This window comes from Protopterus annectens, chromosome 9.part0, assembly GCF_019279795.1.
Source record: "Protopterus annectens isolate FY-2018-M chromosome 9.part0, PAN1.0, whole genome shotgun sequence".
NCBI classification, from domain to species: Eukaryota; Metazoa; Chordata; order Ceratodontiformes; family Protopteridae; genus Protopterus; species Protopterus annectens.
The window spans coordinates 118,751,210-118,773,938 of NC_056743.1; the positions used below are offsets into that span (position 1 = coordinate 118,751,210).

Below are 22,729 nucleotides of genomic sequence, written 5' to 3' on the forward strand. Positions count from 1 at the left end.
CTGTGGAGTTATTCAGTGGTGTTTTTCCTGTTGCTATCCAGGTTTCTAGGTTGAATGCAACCTAGTTATAATCTGCTCCCAGTCAATACATTTCCTTACTAGAATGTTTTTACTTCCACTTTTCACCTGTTCTCTCCACCAGCTTGCTTTGTACACTATCCATCCTTCCCGCATCATCTCTCTTTTTTCCTCTTTTAATATTAAGCTACAGTTGATTTACTGTATTTGATTAGTACTCACATGATTTAATCAAATGCAAATACTTCTGTTGAACAGTTTAATGATCTTTCCTGCAAATTTCACTGTTTTTATTATTAAAGCAGATACTTTCCACACACACACACACACACACACACACACACACACACACACACACACACACTGATTTTGTTTGTGTCTTTCGGCTTTTCCCGGTTAGGGGTCGCCACAGTGGTGCTCCGGTCCACTAATGATTGGTAGTGTTTTTTTACGTACCGGGTTACCAGCCCTGACGCCCAACCTTCAACGAAGGCATGCCCCATTCACGTATGCCTCCACACAGAAGACGCTCTAGCTGAGAATCGAATGGGACAACGTCTTGCTATGAGGCGACAACGCTACCGCAGCACCACCACTGCTACAAAGTTCAATATTACTATATTTTTTGCTGTGACTACAAATTTATCTGTTCTTGAGCATTAGGCACTGACAATTAATGCAAAAATATTGGTATAAGCTATACTCTGCTGCATACGTTTACCACTGATAATCACACTTTGTATTCCATAATGCATCTGGCACTGAATGCACAGTAACTGATGCACCTTGCAGACCTTACTTGGCCCTGAGTTAATGGATGTTTTGTCCCTTGGTCCCCTGTGAAAAGTGGCTTGACCCATTAGTTAAAAAATGTTATGCGTAAATAAATATGCTGCGTTTACTGTCATTATTTCAATCATTATTAACTTTTCATTGTAAAAGGGAAAAAATGCCTGTCTCCCTTACAAGAAAATGACTTCATAACAAAGATAATATGACCAAAGAGCACGCTAATCTCAGATTATATGATTTCTCTACAAGACATTAACTTTACAGTCTCTCTCTCTCTCTCTCACACACACACACACACACACACACACACACACACACACACACACACACACACACATGTACATGAAACCTCAGTTCCTTTTAACTTTTCCCTTGGATTTTTCTGGCATGAATGAGAAAAAAGGAAATCTGTGTTGGACCTCTGAGACTTAAAAGCTTGGTCTGTGCTTCTTCCTAAATCAGCGCTGTATCCTGTATGCTGACATGTCATTATTTGGTATTACATAACACAATCAGTTGGGTCTACACACATCAGCAGAAGTTCATTTTTCAGTTGCTGCCTTTGAAACTTTGATATTTTAGTCACAATAAATTGACATTTACCTATTTTACTTTTTATTGATCTGGTTACTTCTACACTTATGGCCTCTGTTCAGGGGCGACCCAAGGTGGTGGTCATACTGATGAGGAGAAATTTGTCCAGGGCTGTGAAAGTTCCCATATTCTTTTAGATAAATGCCACTGGATCTTTTACATCCTCCGGAGTTATCATCAACATGAGCAGCTGGAACCTTAGTTTTACACCTCATCAGGAGGAAAACACACTTGGCTGTGCACCCCCATCCCACACACACACACACAGTTATGTAGCAATGCAGTGTCAGTATTGTAATTAAACACCTGAACGGGGAATAGAACTTATGACCTTCTTTCTTTTTATGTTTTTTTTTTACTGATTTATACAGTATATCATACCTGACAGAAGTATCAGGACAGTCCAAACATTTTCACCATTGTTGAGAACAACAGAGGCATAAATAGTACATGTAAAACAATCCAACAAGAATCATAATACAGAGACAGAAAGTAAAAAGATCCAATTAAAACCTTACACCAAAACTGCCCCACCAATAAGGTTACATCCAGACTTCTGTTTTTTTCCCCTGGAGTTATTCGTTCTTACCCAATAAGCCCATCTACCTTCTGTCTGAGGGCTCTACTTATGGATTATAGACTTACACTCATCAAAGGTGTGGGCCAGGTGTATGGATTATTATGCTCATCCACAGGGCCTGGGGAAAATTTTTCTGGCCTATCTCAGTCCCCTACCTGCCTAGCACTAGCTACAACTGGCTGGGTGTAGGGAAACTACAACATTTTCCACCCCCAGACCTCAAGGGTCACACACTGACCATCTATACTGCCCCTCCAGCCTAATGTCCAGCTTCCCTGAGCACAAGCCTCCAGCAGCACTCAACTGGAGAGAGATGTCAGCAACATCCCTTCACTCAGGAAAGGAATAACCCATCCACCCTGCAAACTTAAATCCCTGAGCCATCAATCAAATTCATGTTACCTGAGTCATAATCAGAGCTTTATCTCTGTATACCATTGGAGCAGCCCCACAGTTATCTTACTTACTAAAACCTTCTATTTTGCTGCCTTGTTGAATCAGTGTCAGTAATGGCATTATTTTCAAATTAAGACCAGTACCCATATAGTAATTAAATTAATTCCTTTCTACAACTCTGCCTACCAACAGAAGAACGGAGAAGTTCAGTCCTTTGCCATTTATACCTTACCGTATGTATTTTGTTGATATACTCTGTTTCTAATATTGGAGTAACCAACTTCAGTTACTTACGTGCATTTACTGAACAAGGACAAATAAAAGAGCATGACTCTAAGCAAAACTGTTTTTAAAAATGACCAAGAAACAAGTTTACAACCTCAGTGTTTATGCATAATCACTGATAAAGTTGTTTTTAACTGCTATACAGCCCAAACGAAATCAGTCTGCAAGAATTTTGCTTATGCAGCATTTTCCTTGACCTTTGCTTGGATATGAACTGATTAAGAAAATAGCTAGCAGAAACCTAAAGTCATCGTAACCAGCTTTTGCCCTGAAAATAGCCGTAAACATTGCAGCAAACCGTTGTATCCTTCAAAGATCCGATTGACTTTCATGTTTTAAATTTGAATGATAATGCATAAGTCCAGCATACAGTCACTTGGTTCAGAACACAGAAGTAGTGCACTGCCCACCTGGACTTCTCCGCTCATTTTTTTTTATCTTGCTGAATTTGTTAATATTTTCTGAGAGTCTAATGTGCAGTGCTTTAAGACACTATTCCTGTGACATTTGAGAACACCTAACCTGCCAAAACAGCTGTCTGTTAAAAGTAAAGGTAGAAGGACATTTTTGGTTTTCCTAATGTTTCCAGTAAATTGTAACCAAATTAAAACATGTGAATCTCAAACGTGCTATAACTTGCACATGTTCTGAAAACAGTGTTTGTGTGAAACAGTTACAGCATGATAATCTAATGCATAATGTATTATGTCATTGGTCCTGTAAATGGTTTTATAAATGTAACTCCATAGTCTAGTGCAAGCCAGTCATTCTATAATTGGTCAGTTTTATTCGCTTAAACCCTTTGCTTATCTATACATGCAATATGGTATTTAATAAAACAACAAAGAATTACTACAAGGGGAGGGTTAGATTGACTTTTATAGATGAGGAATGGCTGCTGTCAGAAATGTATCATTTTGTAGCTAGTTTCAAATTGCTCTCCTCTAAACTATATATATATGTGTATGTGTACATATATATGTATGTATACATTTTATATATATATATATATATATATATATATATATATATATATATATATACACACACACACACACACACACACACACACACATATACATTATATACATACACACACATATATATAAATTTTATATATAATCTATATCATCATCATCTTTTTCGGGTGTTCCCGTTAGGGGTCGCCACAGCGGATCACCTGTTTCCATTTCTTCCTGTCCTCTGCATCTTGCTCTGCCACACCAACCCGCTGCATGTCCTCTCTCACCACATCCATAAACCTTATCTTAGGCCTTCCTCTTTTCCTGTTACCTGGTAGCTTCATCCTTAGCATCTTTTTCCCAACATACTCAGCATCCCTCCTCAGCACATGTCCAAACCAACATAATCTTTCCTCGCTTATTTAGTAGGCATGATTTGCTTCTGCCATCCTCTCTCTGCTCTTACTAGAATGAGTATAGATTATCCAGCCATGACAGTTAGTAAAAATGGGCACATTCAGGACCAAATCTTTTCTCTTAACAGTCTCTTTGTATCAGAAATATAAGATGGTGCACACACTGGGACCTCTTACTGGCTTACATATATATCTCATTACTGGGAAAGCCATGATTAAGAAAGTAACAATTTCTAGAAGAGGTGTGCAAAAAAGTACTCTTCTGAAATGAGTGATGCAAGCTTGCCTTTTATCATCTGTTAAAATTTTAATTTGGCAAAATGATTATAAGTGATAAGGCGTAGAAATGTTGCTGGTATAACTGAGTGTACTAAAAGTCAAAATACAAGGGAGGCCAGATTCTTTCAAAACTACATTTATTCCTCTTGCAAAACACCACTCACTACTGTGAAACTGGATAAAATTAGAAGCTGCAATGAAGACAGTCAGGCCAATGGCACATCTTCCTGGTGGAACATCCCCAGACCAAACCCCATGATGGGGAAGCAAGAAGGTGATGTTAAAGGGCAATAGACTGCTACCACTGGAAGGGTCCAGCAGTCCTCATGAAGTATGACAGATGTTGTCAACATGTATACCAGTACGGGGAAAGTGTGACACGTGGCTTCTGTGGAAATGGTGTTCTTATTCTATATTACATAGTTGTAGCTCAATAAACCACAAAGGTGTTATCGAATCATTAGTAGACCTTGTATCTGATTCGGTGCTTTAGACTAATCACTTTTTAATGGACACGGACATGTCCGTTGCAGGCAATGCATTTTCTTTCTCCTCATTCATTTTATCACTTCTCTGAAATCTATAGATTTCTTCATCCCTGTCTTCAGTTCTGATTTCAGTTTTAGATTTGAGACCTTATTTGCTATCATTTTATTCGTCTTTTGTTGCTTTTGTCACTGTAGCATTTTTGAGCGCCACTGTTTTCGTTCATCGTAAATTTTTATTGGCAATATTACTCTAGAAACATTAGGAAAAGAGCATTCCGAAATTTTGACACAATGCTTTGTTAGTTTCCTTCCTCTACAACTTCAGCACTTTGGCTCGGTTGACCTTGGCATCATTTGGCAAGAACTGTGAGCTTTTGCTCAGAATGAGACGTCACAGTAAGTGACAGATTAGTCCAGAAAGACGTACACTGGTTGAAGCAGTTGCCACAGATGTGTGGCAACTAAAGCTCAATGCATACCCAGGACTGAATGACTATTGTTCTTTGAAATATATTTTAAAAGTAAAATCACTATTGAGGTGAAAATATATAGGTATCTACTGTAGGAAATACATGAAATTATGTACTACATACAGAAGTATTTCTGTGATTTTCTTTACATATAGTATTTATAAGCAGTACATACATTCTTAGCATATATAGAAAATGTTAAATGTCTTTTAAAATCTTTTATTATGCAAATCAAATGGGTGGGTTTTATGATGTCATTAATTAGTAAATGTATTTAAATACCTGTTTGTACTCTTAATTGTCTGAAGAAGTTCATTTACTTTATGTGAACGAAAGTGCTCACAATTAAAAGTTTTTAACATAAGTTCTACTGGATTCATTGGATTTAATTTGCTGTTGCGAGTTGACTTGAACTCCTGGAAGTGGATTTTGAATGTTTACTTCACACACCACATCAGTTGAATATACATAAGCAATTAACCAAAGCAAAAAGAAAGCAGAATACAGTGACCAGAAAAAATAACAGTTTTAAAGAACTAATACTTCCTTTAACTGGCACTTCCTCTGCTAGTAACTGTGCTTACTTTCTATTTATTATAGCAAGAATTATGCATATAGCTGACATCAAGTCATACTGCGTACCACCTGGCAGGCCTCATTATCTTAGACATCATTAGCTGAGGTTTGAAAAAACGCTACAGTCTCTCCGTCGATTTAATGTACAGATGGAGAAAATATCCCAAGCGCTTTGTATACAATGGATCAGAGAGACAGGCACCATCAATAATGGAAACAAATCTGAGTGAGTCATATCAGCTACTGTAAAGACATACATTACACGCAGTAAGTCAGAAAGGAAGGTGGAAGTGAAGGTAAATGCAGAAAGTCATCAGCAGTAGAAAACAGTAAGGTCTTGTCTTTTGACACACACAGAAAATCCTCATTTACAGCAGTATATACAGGGTATGGGATATGTCTCTGAAAATAAATGTACATTACTGTAGAGAGAAATTCTACACCTGAAATGTGAAATATGAGAAAAATACTGAAAGACTTATTCGTATGCCCTTCAAGGAAAGAAAATAGGAGAGAAACATTATGATGTATTTGCAAATAAAGCAAAGTTCAGCAGCACAGCAGCTATCATGGAAACACAAAGCACAGAATGGAGAAACAACACGAAGACAGCTCAGCAACAACATATGAAAGCATTTTTAGTGACAGTTTTGTACTTATGTGCATGAAATTGCCCGTATAGGAAGGCTATAGTGTTACAAAATGCTGAGGGAATTTTGAATGTATGAAAGAGATCTGCTATTTCAAGGTATAGGAGAATCAAGACATGGGTTTGCAGAGTTCTGTAGCTTATACATTAGGTGGGAAAGCAGACAGATTGAGTAGATCGGTCAAATCTTCCTTATTTTTTTATCACATCCTAAGGTTTTTCAAGTACACACCTGCTGATCGTTATTTGTGGCAAAATGTTCATAGTTTTGTAATATACACAGACAACTTAGCTTTTTTAACAAGTGGATCATAAATGGATGGTTTTGGAAGACAAAGAAGGGCAAATGATGTGAAAACTGTGCCCAAGAACAGTATGAAATGTTCCTTGATGTCATCTGGTAAACTCGGCAAATGGGAATGTCAGTGAAAATTTGGCCACAAGGGTTGTTTTTTTTCCCTCCCTACCTAAAGATAGAGTGACCATAAAGTAGCTTTAGATGAAGACTATTAGAGGCTTTAAAGGTTTGAGCCATGAATATGACACAAAGAAAGGTATGAGCAAAGGAACCAGTAAAGGTTTTAGACACAACTAGATGAAATGAGTGCAGAGTTTTGAAAGGAAAGAGGGGAAAATAAAGTATAGTATGATGTTGCTTCATCAGTTTTATTGTTTTTGTTGGCACTGCATGCACTGGGGAGAATGGAAATATGCAAGGAAATAAACCACAAAGTAGTGAAGAGGACAGTATGAGGGAGAACATTTTAAGAGTTAGTGATTCTACCAAAAACATAAGTACAAGTTGGCCAAAGGAAAATTGCTTTACTAAAGCAAGTCATGAAGAAGTTAAAGACTAGCAGAGTAAGGCGATGGTGGGAATAGAGACCGCCATCACCTGCAAGAACACTCAAGGGTCTCTGAGAAGTCCACCTTCAGAAAGTTAAATCTGTTTTGTGGTTAAGTGGTTTCCAGCATCAGAGCAGTAGCCCAACATATCAGCATGCTTCGAAGGTCGGGAATGAACAGCTTTTGAACAAACCTTGGTCATACCTTTCAACTATTTCCTTTAAACAGACTGCCCTTACTTTACTGATCCAAACCTGCTGGCTGATTTCATAGGGCATCTGTAAATTTGCATTAAACAGCTGATGCCGGCTGAAATGTTTATAGTTAAAGAACACATCTATCAGCGCAAACATTAGAAAAGAGGAATTTTGTTGCCTGTCTAGATTACATGTTATGGAATTTGTTGTCCGTGGGATATGCAGGTGTATTGAAAAAGGCCAGGATATGCCAAGCCATTAAAGCTTAGTTTTTTCAAAGAACAGTTACTGAAATGTCATTCTCAGTTCCTGAGATGAGAGAATATTTAATTTTTTCCATAGTTTATAATGAACTGCAACAGTGAGATGCAGTCTCTGGTTTTGCTTGAGACTTTGCAGATACAGAGGAATCATTTGCATTTTATGATGAAAGATCACAATGTAATTCAAGATGTGACTCCATTGATAACCATCTATATGCTCTGATTGTGAAATAAACTGCACACTTTAAGGTCCCAGCCCTTTTAAGTGGATAGATGCATAAAAAGACCAGAATGTAAGCAGACATACATTCGAAAGATAAACATTAATTCTTTACCTTTCACAGAAATGTTGCCATTAGAGTAATGACGCAGATAGTATTAAATTTTACAATTATCTCCCAAAACACACATCCCTCACCCCAAACATTTGCTGACTTTTTTTTGTAGTAAGTGGATTAAGTTACTTAGTTGTTCAGAGCTGTTAGCTACAGCCTTTATATCCTTGGGGCCTGGGCATGTCCAAACAACACAAGAGGTAGCCTAGATAAAAGTCAGCAAAAGAATGAATCAGCAATCAAGAAAGAAACAAAAGAATAAAAAATATATAATTAAGATAGACTGACTCAAAGAAGCAATCATACAGTGGTCTTGCTGGAACATTCCTCACTGACTTATTTGTGGGATTGTCTCTAAGACTAACTGTCTCAGGACTGCAGCACATTTTGTGATTTTATTTACCCCACTGGGTCTTGTGGTCTTTTAATGATGGTACACACAGCTGCAAGCAAAGGCTAGAAGCATACAGATGTGAATGGATGAGGCAGATGTTCAAACACTCACAGCTGGTCCTGATTTAAAAAAAAAAATGGTAAGCAGGCTTCAGTAGATGTACAAGCAGTTTGCTTTATTTTCAAGCAGATAGACTTTAAAGAAGCAGCACATTTAGCCTTTCATTCATTATTTTCCCAAAACTTATCCTATTCTAGGTCTCAGGAGAAACTGGAACGTATTCTGGCAAGTGACGGACACAAGGCAAAAGACCATTTTTTGGGTAGGATTCCATGTCTCTTCAAAAGTGGCATTCCTTTGCTTCTTTCATTTTTACCAAAATCACTTCTTTTAACACATGTGCAAATAGATGTAACTTAAGGCTATATAAGCCAGTGGGAGTGGGATCATTATCACAGCATGATGTCTTTCAGGACTAGCGGTACATTCAAACAGTGCATTAATGGCTACTTTTCATAAATGCAATAGTAAAGCCACATCAGATGGCAGACTTAGGGGAACACGTTAAGATATGAATTTAGAAAACTCTCACACTCACATTCTGTCTGCCATCTCTTATGCCTGTCAGCCACTTATGGTTTTCATCCCTGTATTTTTCGGTTTGATTACTTGCAAAGGATGTGAAGATGAGCAAGTTTGTAATTTAACCCAGACTGTGCACTTCAGTCTCCCCTGAAAAGAGTTCTTTGTACCAAACAGACTTTTAAAACAAATCAGCAAAAAAAAAAAAAAAGAGAAAAAAAACTTCCTCTCTTTTTCCTTCCTTTCATTGCAACTGGTTACTACAGGTTACAGCTTTGGCAGGTGAGAATTCAGAATATGATGGTTTCCTTGTTTAACCACCAGATTCACAATGCATGGTTATTTAAAAAAAAGACATTTAACCACCCATTAATAATGAGTTAATTCTGGAATCGAGCAATGCCCTTCCAGTTTAAGCCCTTGTACATTCTGTGTTATCTAATGAGCTATGCGTCAAAGGTCAAAGTTTTCTTCCTCTGCACTTCATATGCAACATACACAACTGAAAAGTTCATTTAGTAATCAACTGATTCTGAGTCACTAATGCAGATAGTTGTGTCCACTGCACATTATCAAAATGACAAGTCAAAACACCCCATTCTGTAAGTTTGATAGTTTAAATGAATTTTAGACATGCTGCCTATTCTTCACAAGACCCACTGGCCAAAACTGTCACATGACAGTTCTACATTTGCATACATGTTTACATTTTCTGCATCTTTTTTTCCTTTCCCAGAACACGCATCCATTATAGCCTGTCTAGATTAGGAACCCTCTAAATTTTGCCTTCAAAGTGCTCAGTGCACACAAGACCCCAAGTCAGTTCTTCTATACTTGCAGCAAAATGATTGGCCAAAGATGTTTATAAGATGCAGAATGCAAGGTGTTGGTACCACAGAATCTAAATGATGCATCTATACAACCTAGGTAAGATAAATGAAGTGCATCCCTGCTAAACTGGATGCTTTAAATCACCAGCATCCTTCAGCCTAGCTATTACCATTGTCATCTGAACATAAACATTACTCTTACTAAGTGACCATTATCACTTGCCCGCTCAGCTCAGATCCAGATCTAAAGTGAAAGCGCAGTAACTCAGCCATGCATTTTTGAGGAGTGGGTTCTCTCTGTCCCTACTGTCTTAAATCAGGTGCACCTGTTTTGCTTACTCAGCTTGTGAGGTTTCCATTCCTGTTAAATTCCATGACATGATTCCCATCTTAGCTTTGAAATATTTAGGACTCTGCTAAATTCTGTATTGTAATCCTCAAAATCATTTACCTGTAATGATAGCATACTTACCTCAGCATCTTTACAGCTCTAATAAAAACAAGATGATTTATAATTAGTCCACCAAACAATGCATTTTAAAATGCAGACACCTGTGTTCCAAAACTAATTAAGTCTAGCTAACAATATTATTATAAGCTCAAAGGATTTGGACTTCCTAACTAACCCCCTTCTATTGCTCACTGGTTACCTGTTCACTGCTCGTTAAACTGAATAAATGCCTGGTTCCCTCTCTGTCACATATTTATTTACTTATTTTATTTGTATTTGGTTAACTGAGTTAACCAGACCAGGCAAAACCCTTTTACAGAAAGGACTCATGAGCAGAACTCTGGATTAATTAAAGAAACACAAAACAGTGATAAACAAACTTGATTGGTTTGGTATAAATAATCGATTTTTCTTTGTTCAACCCCAAAAGGTTGGTTATTGCATCTCTGTCCACATATTTCTGATCACTTGTTAACTCATTCAGTTGACTCTGCATTCTGAATGTTAAAGATCACAAGCCTTTAACCTCTAACCCTCTCCAGAAAAAGATCTCAGTCTCTTGTCTCAGATAATCAGAGACAAATGACCACCACATTAGGGATTTTGTAAATACCTTAAAATCTGAAAGAATTGAGAATAGTTCTTAATATATAATTTCTGAAAAGTAAAATGTGTGTAACTTCTACCACTATTAATATTATTATTTTTTTTGGACAAAACCACAAAATGATGATGTATACAGTAAAACTAAAAAACTTTTAAGGCAAAATTCAGAACCTCACTAAAAATCAGTGTAGTTCAGAACTATGTCCTGATCCCACCCCCAACATTATGACAAAAATAAAATAAATAAGTAATATACCAAACTTTGATGCTTCTTTGTGTAAAGATTTGTGTTGGCCTACATGTTTCAAACTTCTGGTCACATTTTCCTTCATAAGTCTATCTGTGAGTTAGAGTCCTTAACCTACTCCACTCCTACATTCTATGATATATTACTTTCTCCCTTCTTTTAAATACTTTTTCCTGCACCAAATTAATAAACTAAAATAAACAGCATCATGATAAGGTGCTCAGCAGAACCTTAAGGATCTGAATTAAAATCCCACCCAGTGCTGTACACTATAGAGTCATTAGACAGTCTCTCAATGTTATGACAATTGTGCAGCGGTAGCCATGACGTACAGTGTACCTCTCAAAAGATCCATTTGTAGGAAGGAGGCTAGTAATCAACCAGGCGCAGCAAGAACAGTGAAAGTGGATTTAGTCTTTGAACTTCGGCTAAGTTAATCTATAAGAAGTAACTCTAAGGGGCATTACTTTCATTGTAGATTTCACCCAAGCAAATGACAGCCCACCACTATCTACAAATCTATTTTTTTACTTCTGAATAACAAAGAAATCACTAAAAGTGAGGAAAAGGTACTGAAAGCAAAGACTCAGAGTGTCAAAACTGCAGACTAGCATTCTTGGCCACAGATTACAATAGCAGAAACCAGTGTTGTAGTACAGGTTGGATAGATAACACATTCACTTTGAGATCAGTGTGTTGGGTAGGCCAGTATCAGTACAATGTTGTAATTGTAAGACCACTTCAGTACAACCAGTGATGACTGGCATGGCACTAGACAGACCATCAGTGAGTAAATTGTGGGTAAGGTGACACTGGTAGAAACACTGTCAGATGGGATAGAACCAAAATACACTGGTACCTGTTGAGTAGATGTCGCTTCCAACCAATGCTGGGTGAACAACCCAAAGTTAGGGGGTAATGCAGCTATACTCTAGAAGAGGTTTCACATCAGTTCTTGTGTGTTAGCAGGTTATAAGTCATAATTTGTAATCTAAGGCAATGTTGGCTTGCTTACAGGTAGAAGAGAAAACAAAATGTGAACTGGTGAGACACCTTGGAGATAAAAAGCTTGTTCCACCAAAACAAAGGAGACAGTGGTGGCAACGGTTTACATAACTATAAGTGACTTTGTTGTCATTTCTGACTTGTGTTCCCAAACTGCCCTTAATATATTGATGTCCAGGCAAGAGCAGAGTGAGAAAGTATTACTCGTCTCCCAGTAAGCTTAAGCAGAATTATTTTAGAATTATTTATTGATAGAAGATGAAGAATGCTTGTACCTAGATTGTGTGAGATAAAACAGACGGAGTTACGAGTTCAGATTTGCAGATGTTTGGGCTCTTGCCCAAGTCCAAACAGCGTCACTAAACTTGAGGCTAATTCTGTGGGTGTTGATATGATCTTACCCCACATGAAGAGAGGAATAATGGTGTAGCTACTTGTCTGCAAAATGGATTTGTTTACCTCAGATGCACTTATACAAGGCAGCCATGACTGCAGATGAGGCATAGATACAGATGCAGAGATAACCAGTGAATAAAGATAAAAGGAACACAGTCTGTCCTACAGCCAAATAAAAGAACAAAACAAAACAGGTAAGAAGCACCCTTGATCAGTTCCTCTATGAACCATCGAGTTACCAGTGAAGAAAACTACAAGCAGATGAATCATACTGGCCAAAGTTTCATCTGGTCAAGAAAAGAATAAAAAACATTTAGAAGACTGTGGTTTACTATATCTCCACAGCTGCACAACTGTGGGGAAAAGTGAAAACTCAAAAACTGCAAATAATGGTCAGTGCTAAAATAGAAACAATGGCAGCAGTGACTCTATGTGACCGGCACAACTGAACTGCAGCCTGGCACATCATGCATTAATGACTGTCATTGTCATACAAAAATCACAAATCGCAAGAAGTAAAACTGCACACTTGAGACATTTCTTGATGGAGAGATTGAGGCAGCATGGTAAACATGACCGGTGAGTTGCAGTCTCACCCATTTTAATCATGAGCAGAACTAGGGAAACCTCAGGGCCATTCTTTGCACAAAGTAACTTTGAGAGTGAGAACGAAGTAAAGATGTAGGAGCAAATTAGACACTCGGGACTGAGAGAAAATTTTAGGAATCTGGAAAATTTACTGAGTTCAGAATGAACCTAACACTTTCTCTACAATACCTGTACAATACTAGCTTCAATATCACTTTGAAAATAATCACAAATGAAAGTCAGAAGGGTCTCTGAATCCATACTGAAACCTCTAGCACTTATGCCATACATATTAATGATCATTTATATCCACATACCAGCATCATATAAGCACGCACGCGTGCACACACACACACACACACACACACACACATATATATATATATATATATATATATATATATATATATATATATATGGTCTGCTTTACTTACCTGAAAAAAACACATCGCCAACATTCACTTCACCGAGATGAATACACCGACAAACCAGAAGACCGACATCTGGAACACTGACATTCCTACCTGAGGTAAGTAATCGCTTGGCTATCCTGTTGAACTTTGCCCCTTACCCCTGCGGTAGTGCAATCTTGGAGTTGATATATTTAGTTAGGGGGGTGTAAGGGGCGAAGTCCCCCACATGGTTGGGTTTAGTTTTGTTTTTTTGGGAGGGGGAGTTTGGGATGGCTAAGTCGTTACTTACCTCAGGTCGGAATGTCGGTGTTCCAGATGTCGGTCTTCTGGTTTGTCAATGTATTCATCTTGGTGAAGTGAATGTCAGCGATGTGATTTTTTGGGTAAGTGAAGTAGATCCATATATACATATATATATATATATATATATATATATATATATATATATATATATATATATATATATATATATATATATATATATATATATATATATATATATGTATATATATATATTTATATATATATATTTATATACACTGATAGGTTTTATCTGTAACTTAATTTCACTGCAAAAGTACTCACATTTCAGTGTGCATTCCAGGAGCACTGCATAGGTAGCTGACTGGTTGCATGAATAATTTGTACAAGCTGAGAATTGGTCATGACATTGAAAAGCATTTCTCCATGTCTGCATCAGTCACTATATGACCTGTGATACCTGAGATTTATTGGCAAAGATGAACCGAGTAATGCTTGTGACTATCAAGGCAATCCGTGCAGGTAAATAGCTCTTGCAAAAATAGTTATCAACCTTCTGGGTCTGGTCTGCTTTGGCATTTCAAAACACTTTTGGGAGAGGGGGATACATACTCGCATCCATACCTCTCAGCCTCTTAGAACAAGAAATCTGGACAAAGCCTTAAATAAAAGTGGTACAAATGCCCAAAAATAGGGACAATTTATAAATAATGCTCTTACAAACTCAAAGTCTATAGAATAACAGGTTTTGCATTAGCATGAATTTTCTGAAGGGTATGAAGTCTGAAACTCAAATGCTGTCATTGTTTTCTAACTTCAGTCTTTAATGGTTTGCCACTAATTTGCCAGAAAACCACAATTTTATGAAAAACAGAACATAAATATGAGGCAAAAATCTGGACATTCTGCGAAACTTTGTACAGTTGAGAGGTATGCAAGCCCTCTTTCCCATTCAACAAACTTCTGTAAATCAGTACATTATCAGTAATGAATGCACATAAATCCATACGCTAGTTTGGCACATTGCATTTCTATCAAGCAGTTTTAGAAAGATGGAATAATAAAACAAATACAGCACAGCAAGGTTATATTTCACATGAAGGAAAATCTTGTGAAGATGGAAGTGGGGGTGGGAATCGGGATGCGTACAGATGTTTTTTTTTTTTTTTTTTACTTCTTAGAGTTACTTCTATTTCCTTGTTGCTTTTCTGCCTTTCCTTCTGTAACAGCAGCCTTCCAATCACTGAAGCCGTTTATCCACCAACCCCACATTTGCTTCAGCCTCCCTCTCCCCCTTTTCTGTCCATCCCCTTAAGATCATTTTACTAGACCAACACCAGATATTTTTTGGCAGACCTGGACACTACTCTTCTTGCTGTTGCTGGTCAGTGAGTTCATTAACCTCCTGTGATCCAAAATAAAACGAGAGGGAGAAATATCACTTGCTAAACCCTGAACTGCAAGCACTCCAATAATTGTGCATGTTAAAAATGCCCATCATTTTAAAGTAAGCTCCAGATTTTGCTTTTACCTTGACTGTCTGCACACCTGTAACCAGTAAAGTAAAACTAATGGGTGTTATACGTGACACTGTGTGTGTGTGTGTGTGTGTGTGTGTGTGTGTGTGTGTGTGTTAGCTTAAACAAATGAGAATTAAGTAAAATATCTTGTGTGGTGGTTAGCACAGCAGTTGTGTGTGTCTGAGGGGGTGATACTTGTAATTTACTTGCACCTATAGGAGGTCTTCAGAATTTAATTTAGTTATTTACTTCTAGAGACACGCATCATAAACTAAATTACCCAGCAACAGTACAATATAACTAAAATTTCAAATACTACCTTAATATATTGGATACAGCCCTGAAAACTGTAAGGCCGTGGGGTCGTTTATGAAAAAAATGAGAAGTGTAGTACTGACGTTATTCCTATACACCTGAAGAGGAAGAAATTGATGGATTTTACCATTCGCCTGTGCATATCCACTATTAGCATAAAGAATTAACAAAGACGTATTTAAATACACTGGTCTGGAGCTTTCAGCACCATAGAGATCCCTTTCCCTTGGGGCGCACGGCGATGCAATTTGGTATAGTAAATAAATATGAGCTCCAGAATAAGGGAAGCCCCCCTCAATCTGATGCACAGACGTGTGCAGTAAATACAAAGCACAACTTCTCAGGTGTGCTACAAATCTTGTTATACTTGAGCCTAAAATCCCGTGCTTCCATAATGACAGTAAATGCGTATGATCTGAAACAGATTGTAGATATCTCTGCGTGAAAACAGTCTGGCCGTTGAAGGTGAAGATGGAAAACCGAGTGGGCAAGCTCTTCTACTGACATAAGGAAGGCAACACTGAGGAGGCAGGAGGTGCAGCCAGCAGGGGCAAGTTGAGCTTAACTCTGCAGCCACCGACGTGAATGGATCTGATTTTCCGTTTCCACTGGTAGTGTACCTTCTAAGTTGTGCACTTAGAACTAGTAAGTGTAATAGCACAGTACAAAGAGACTCCACAATTATAAATGTATAAATCATACTTGCACTCTTTCTCATTTTCCAACAGTTAACCGATTTCAAAGGACCGGAGAAGGATGGCAACGCACTGACCTACCTCAGCACTGATGCCGGTTGGGGTGGGGGGGGGGGGGGGGTAACACAAACACCGATTATTAATATGCCAAAGGAAATGTTTTCTTAAGTTTTCTTACCACATTGCCCAGGAAATCTGCTTCAGTTAGGTCTTCCAGATCCAGAAAGCTGTTGGTTGGGAACAGCTTTTCTGTGGCGAAGTGGTCCATGATCGTGTCCATGGTGGTGCCCCCAATTCCCTGCTGCTGGTACCCAAAAAAAAATCTAAGGCCAGAGGTTCAGCAGTCAGAGAGAAAACACGAACGTGCGAGCAGAGATGCTCCTTCGACTCAGGTAAGCAGCAACACCCAGGTGGATCACAGCTGAGCAGGAGATCTTGAGGACAGTACAAAGGACACACTCTCAGCGACTAAGACAGTTTGTAGGGTGACGGTGAGGTGGGGAACAGTCTGGATATATGAAATTTCCTTCTTTTCTTTAACTGCGTCTGGCTGATCTCCTTTCTCAAACAAGTCTGCCTCTGTCAGCTCTCTGCCAAGGATCTGACTGCCAAGACCATCCCATTCATTACCATAATTAAATAACCCAACCCATATTATAATTTGTTTGCCGGCTCTTAAAGAGGCAGACCAGAATTCTAATTTCATACAAAAATCCAAGAAACCCAGGGCTCGAGTTGGAATGTCTGATTGGTCTATTGAAATTCACGTGAAGCACCAAGATTTTACAATAATGCAAATACCTTTATTAATACTTGCCTTTTATTTGCAGAATAGTTCTCTTAAGGATAGTGCAGGGTGGGAGAAAAGGCGAATGTCGAGGCATTTAGGTAAAATGTGTTTTTTCTAATTTTATAAAAAATGTTGAAGAAACTTTGTTAAGTGAAACCTGCTCCCTGATGATCATTGCTGACCCTTGCGATAGGGTAATATGATGGTCCTTGGTCCTGGTTTTATATTGCAATTATAAATCGTTTAATTTGGAAGAATTGTCAACTTCCGATTTTTCCAGGATTATCTGTATGTTTGGCGTGTAACGTGTCTACAGATTTTAGGATACATTTTCAAGAGTGGGAATATCCATGGAAAGTTTAAGTATTTGTAACATGCTTTTTTAGGTCTATTCACTTTGCAGTACTTTCTGCGCTCCGATTTTTGTATTTTATTATTATATGATACTGAAAGTTTGAGTTTATTGTCCTAATTGGATACAGAAGAAATGAAACACACGATTAATTAAAGAAAAGAAAAAAAAAACGACGAAAAGTGACCAGCCTTATACCTTTTCTGACATCCACAAAAATATTGGTGAGACTATGTGGAATAAATACATTTGAAAAAAAAAATGTCATCAATCACATTGCTCATTCACTCATTAAATATAGTGTATGGTGAAAATGTGTGTGTGTGTGTATGATGATTAGTGATCAGCAGTATGGTTTCATGCCCGGAAAGCGCACTACAGATGCGATGTTTGCTCTGAGAGTGTTGATGGAGAAGTACAGAGAATATCAGAAGGAGTTGCATTGTGTTTTTGTAGACTTAGAGAAAGCATATGACAGTAGGGTTACCACCTGTCCCACTTTGCGAGGGGCAGTCCCTCTTTGGGCAGTTGTGTCCTGACAAAAAATTGTAAAAATGGCAAATGTCCTGAGATTTTAGAACAAAATTACTTCCTATATTTTATGTAATAGTTGCATAAAGCAGTTATTTTGTATCTAAAATGCCTAAATGTTATAAGAAACAGAATAAGCAACTAAAATGCTGCAAGAATAAGCTTTTATTTAGGCAAAAAATTTAAGTTCTAACTTTTGTACTGACCGTGGGTATGTGTCGGCCTGTAAAATCTGATGTTTGTACCAAAAATGTCCCACTTTGCCCATTTGAAAAGGTGGCAACCCTATATGACAGGGTGCCTAGAGAGGAGTTGTGGTATTGTATGAGGAAGTCAGGAGTGTCAGAGAAGTATGTAAGAGTGGTACAGGATATGTACGAGGGTAGTGTGACAGTGATGAGGTCTGCGGTGGGAGTGACTGATGCGTTTAAGGTGGAGGTGGGGTTACATCAAGGATCAGCTCTGAGCCCTTTCTTATTTGCAATGGTGATGGACAGGTTGACAGACGAGATCAGACAGGAGTCCCCATGGACTATGATGTTTGCAGATGACATTGTGATCTGTAGTGAGAGTAGGGAACAGGTGGAGGAGACCCTGGAGAGATGGAGATATGCTCTAGAGAGAAGAGGAATGAAGGTCAGCAGGACTAAGACAGAATATATGTGTGTGAATGAGAGGGAGGATAGAGGAATGGTAAGGATACAAGGAGTAGAGGTGGCGAAGGTGGATGAGTTTAAATACTTGGGGTCAATAGTTCAGAGTAACGGTGAGTGTGGAAGAGAGGTGAAGAAGAGAGTACAGGCAGGATGGAGTGGGTGGAGAAGAGTGTCAGGAGAGACTTGTGACAGACGAGTACCTGTAAGAGTGAAAGGGAAGGTCTGCAAGAGGGTAGTGAGATCAGCTGTTATATGGGTTGGAGACAGTGGCATTGACAAAAAGGCAGGAGGGTGAGCTGGATGTAGCAGAGTTAAAGATGTTAAGATTTGCACTGGGTGTGATGAGGGTGAACAGAATTAGGAATAAGTATATTAGAGGGTCAGCCCAGGTTGGAAGGTTTGGAGACAACGCCAGAGAGGCAAGATTACATTGGTTTGGACATGTGCTGAGGAGGGATGCTGAGTATATTGGGAAAAAGATGCTAAGGATGAAGCTACCAGGTAACAGGAAAAGAGGAAGATCTAAGATAAGGTTTATGGATGTGGTGAGAGAGGACATGCAGGTGGTTGGTGTGACAGAGCAAGATGCAGAGGACAGGAAGAAATGGAAACAGATGATCTGCTGTAGCGACCCCTAACGGGAAGAGTCGAAAGAAGATGATGATGATGTCCACTATGTGTACTAAACTGACCTTTCCAGCTCCATAATATGTTTTAAAAAATATTTTTTTTACCCCACCACCTGCCAACTTCCTGTTCTCTTGTTGTCAGTCAGCCTATCTATTCCCCCATAGAGCCAGAGTTGATTATCTGAATAGGCCTTCATTTAGGTAACCCTTAGCCTGTCCTCCTTATTTTAACCCATTATTATGGAACTTATTGCGATGGACACAGGCAGTCTATAAGCCCTGGACACAAGCCAGTTTTTGTTTTTTAAGGGAAGTCCTGCCAACTGAATCTGGCTGGCTTCTTTGAACATGTCACAGATGCATCTGATTTGGACAAATTGGGTCATGCTGTCAACATAGACTTGATCAAGGCTTTTGATACCATCCCACATTTTGACATTATTGACAAACTAATCAAATTAAATGTAAACTCATATGTTACCCCATGGATAGCAAACTGTCTTAACAGACAGAACCAAATCTCTCTTTGAAAAGAGCAGCTTGCTGCAGTGTCTTCACGGGGATCACTCACATGCCACTTTTCTTTGGTATTTTCTTCTCTCTGGTCAAGGCTGACATAGGTTCATAGATTCTTAGGTAGGTACTAGGCTATCAGCCCAAGGGCCTAAGTAAGCCTAGCCAACAAAGTTCCCAGGCTTACGCCAACCCAAGAAAGTTAATTTCCTGTGCCCCTGTCAAGCATAGCCACAGAAGTGATCCCTGGGATGTATTTTCTATTTCCTATCCACTCATCAAGATTTTTCTTGAAGAGTATTAATGAGAAACTTTGCCTGACATGGATGGGTATAGGTTCATAGGTAAGTACTAGGTCAATTGCTTTGGTTGACCAAGTTAAGACTGCAGCCTTGGAGCTATCATTAACTCCCCAGGATACTTTTAGATTCTTCAGGGGGACTAACAGACATGGTGCCAAGACCATGGTCCTTACACTAAATACTAAGGAATGCAGCACTTTGTCCTTGAGCAAAACTGGGCACCCATGTACTTGCGCATTGGTGCCATCCCTTTGAAAGTTTATTCAGCTATTAGTGAGTTTTGCACTTTCGTTTACAATGAATTCTCCTTTTATTACTATGTATCCACTGTTAAAAAATCCTTTTACCTTGACAAACTAATTACCAGAGGTATTTCTTCCAGCTCTAAGGAAATCAGGAAATATGGGCACAACTTCCTTGAGCTACTCAGACTGCCTCTAAGCACTTGTTGTTTCCTACAGACTCTTGAAAGAGATGACGTCAGTCTAGCCTACAGTGTCTGAAAGGAATCAAGTCCTACCCAACCTTCTGCACAGCCATAAAACCAATAACACCCTTACTACCTGATCAAGAGAACTTGACTTCCACTGAGATACATAAATAGGATCTGCTGGCAAGGTAGATAAATGTTCCAGAGAATATCTCTTTTATGAAATGGACTTCCTTTGAATGTAAAGCAAAGTAATTCCCTGAACCTGTTTGAGTGCAATCCAGATCAATGGATGGAGGATCATAAATATACCCTGTGTGTGACCCTTATGAAAAATGTGAAACATGATGTAAATTTGTCATGTTAATGCTTACCTGCAGTTTGTTGTATTGTGGCTTGGCTACTAATGGTCCTCTGGATCAATAGCCTAATATTGGCATATGAACCTTACTCTCTCCCTTGATGTACATGCTCAAAGATGTTTCGGGCTGCAGTGTTTTCAGATGTGGGTATGCATGTCCCCATGCAACTAGTATGAAAACTACCATGTAACTGTGTCTTGGCAATGGCAAGAGCATGTCCCCATCTCACTGGCTACATGAATTGTGCCTTTCTCTGCTGTAGGTCCTGGCTTTGAAGCAAGCCTAGCAATCTCTCTCCAACCAACATGGGCAAGTTGACACTGGGCACTCATTCCTGCCCTGCACCACCAGGTTCTTACCCTAACTGATCTCTACTTGTTTGGGGCATAGTCAGGGGGTCTTCTTTATTCTGTGTCATGGAACTGGTTCATATTCTACTTTAAACTTTTTTATTTAGGTGCTTAAGCTCAAATACCTCATGGAGCATTAAAAATAGCAACTAGCACAGCCCAAAATGAACAAGCATGTGTCAGTACCAAATGTTAGCTTGCATGGTACCGAAGTGCAGGAGTAGTGATTAAGTATGTGTGGGGTGTACTTCCTGTAGCTGTAACAGACACTTTGGCTTGCAAGATTAGTATTCAATTGCAGTCAGGAAACAATGACTAGTTTTTTACTGATATTGCTAATTCTTAAGTATTTGTGCCAGCTTGCTTTCCAGCATTCACCCTCTTAAATTAGAAAATGTACATTGTACTTAGCTCAGCATGGCACTAGACACTTACATGCTTCCACAACTTGCAAAGTTCTGGTATAATGAAAACTAGGAAATGGCAAGTTGTGTATTTTTGCACCAGATGACCACTTCTTTAAAATCAACATTCAGTATTGATAATGAACTAAGTATAATGGAGATATAAGGCACCTAAAGGGGGTGACTGACTAGACAAAATTGCCTTTAAATAATAGGAATGCATTTCAATTTTAATTCATTTGTGTTACTGATTGTAAGAAACGATTTAGGTCTAGTCACTGACATGGCAGCGAGATCCATATAGATGCATGCATAGCAAGACAAGATCCAATAAAGTAGAATCCATGAATGCATACACTAAGCATTAGTGATGATATATGTGCTGGATTATACAGTAAAGAAGTATGACCTCTGAATCCTAGTTTAGTAAGGTTGTTATGGTTTATCTGAAATGTGTTAATAAACCATCACTTGTGAAATTTAATGCTATTCTTTGGTAATTTATACAACAGTTTTTATTTAGCAGTGTATCTGGATACAAAAGTTTAGTTCTGTCCATACTGTGTTTAAAAAATATTTGCTATGTACAGGACAAGTTCAGAACAAAACTACATAGCTGTAATTCAGATGTATTCTTAACAGTTTAGAGGAAGTGCCATCCTGTTTTGCTTCACAGTTGCTGAAGTACTCTCCCTCTCTGTCTATCTATCTATATATATATATATATATATATATATATATATATATATGTATGCATGTATGGGTGTGTGCATGTATATGTATATATGTATATATATATATATATATATATATATATATATATATATATATAGTGCATGTGTATATATATATATATATATATATATATATATATATATATATGCATGTATGGGTGTGTATATATATATATATATATATATATATATATATATATGCATGTATGGGTGTGTGCATGTATATA

General features: G+C 38.2%; 1 protein-coding gene across 2 annotated transcripts in view; it reads right to left on the bottom strand.

The window, feature by feature from the left end:
- CREB3L1 (cAMP responsive element binding protein 3 like 1) overlaps positions 1 to 17,029 on the bottom strand; it is a 493,540-nt gene extending 476,511 nt beyond the window's left edge. For both annotated transcript variants that reach the window (XM_044082632.1, XM_044082631.1), the window contains exon 1: positions 16,628 to 17,029. In XM_044082632.1, the coding sequence (XP_043938567.1) occupies positions 16,628 to 16,729 (102 nt within the window). In that variant the 5' untranslated portion in view covers positions 16,730 to 17,029. The remainder of the gene's footprint in view (positions 1 to 16,627) is intronic.
- Positions 17,030 to 22,729: the final 5,700 nt, after the last annotated feature.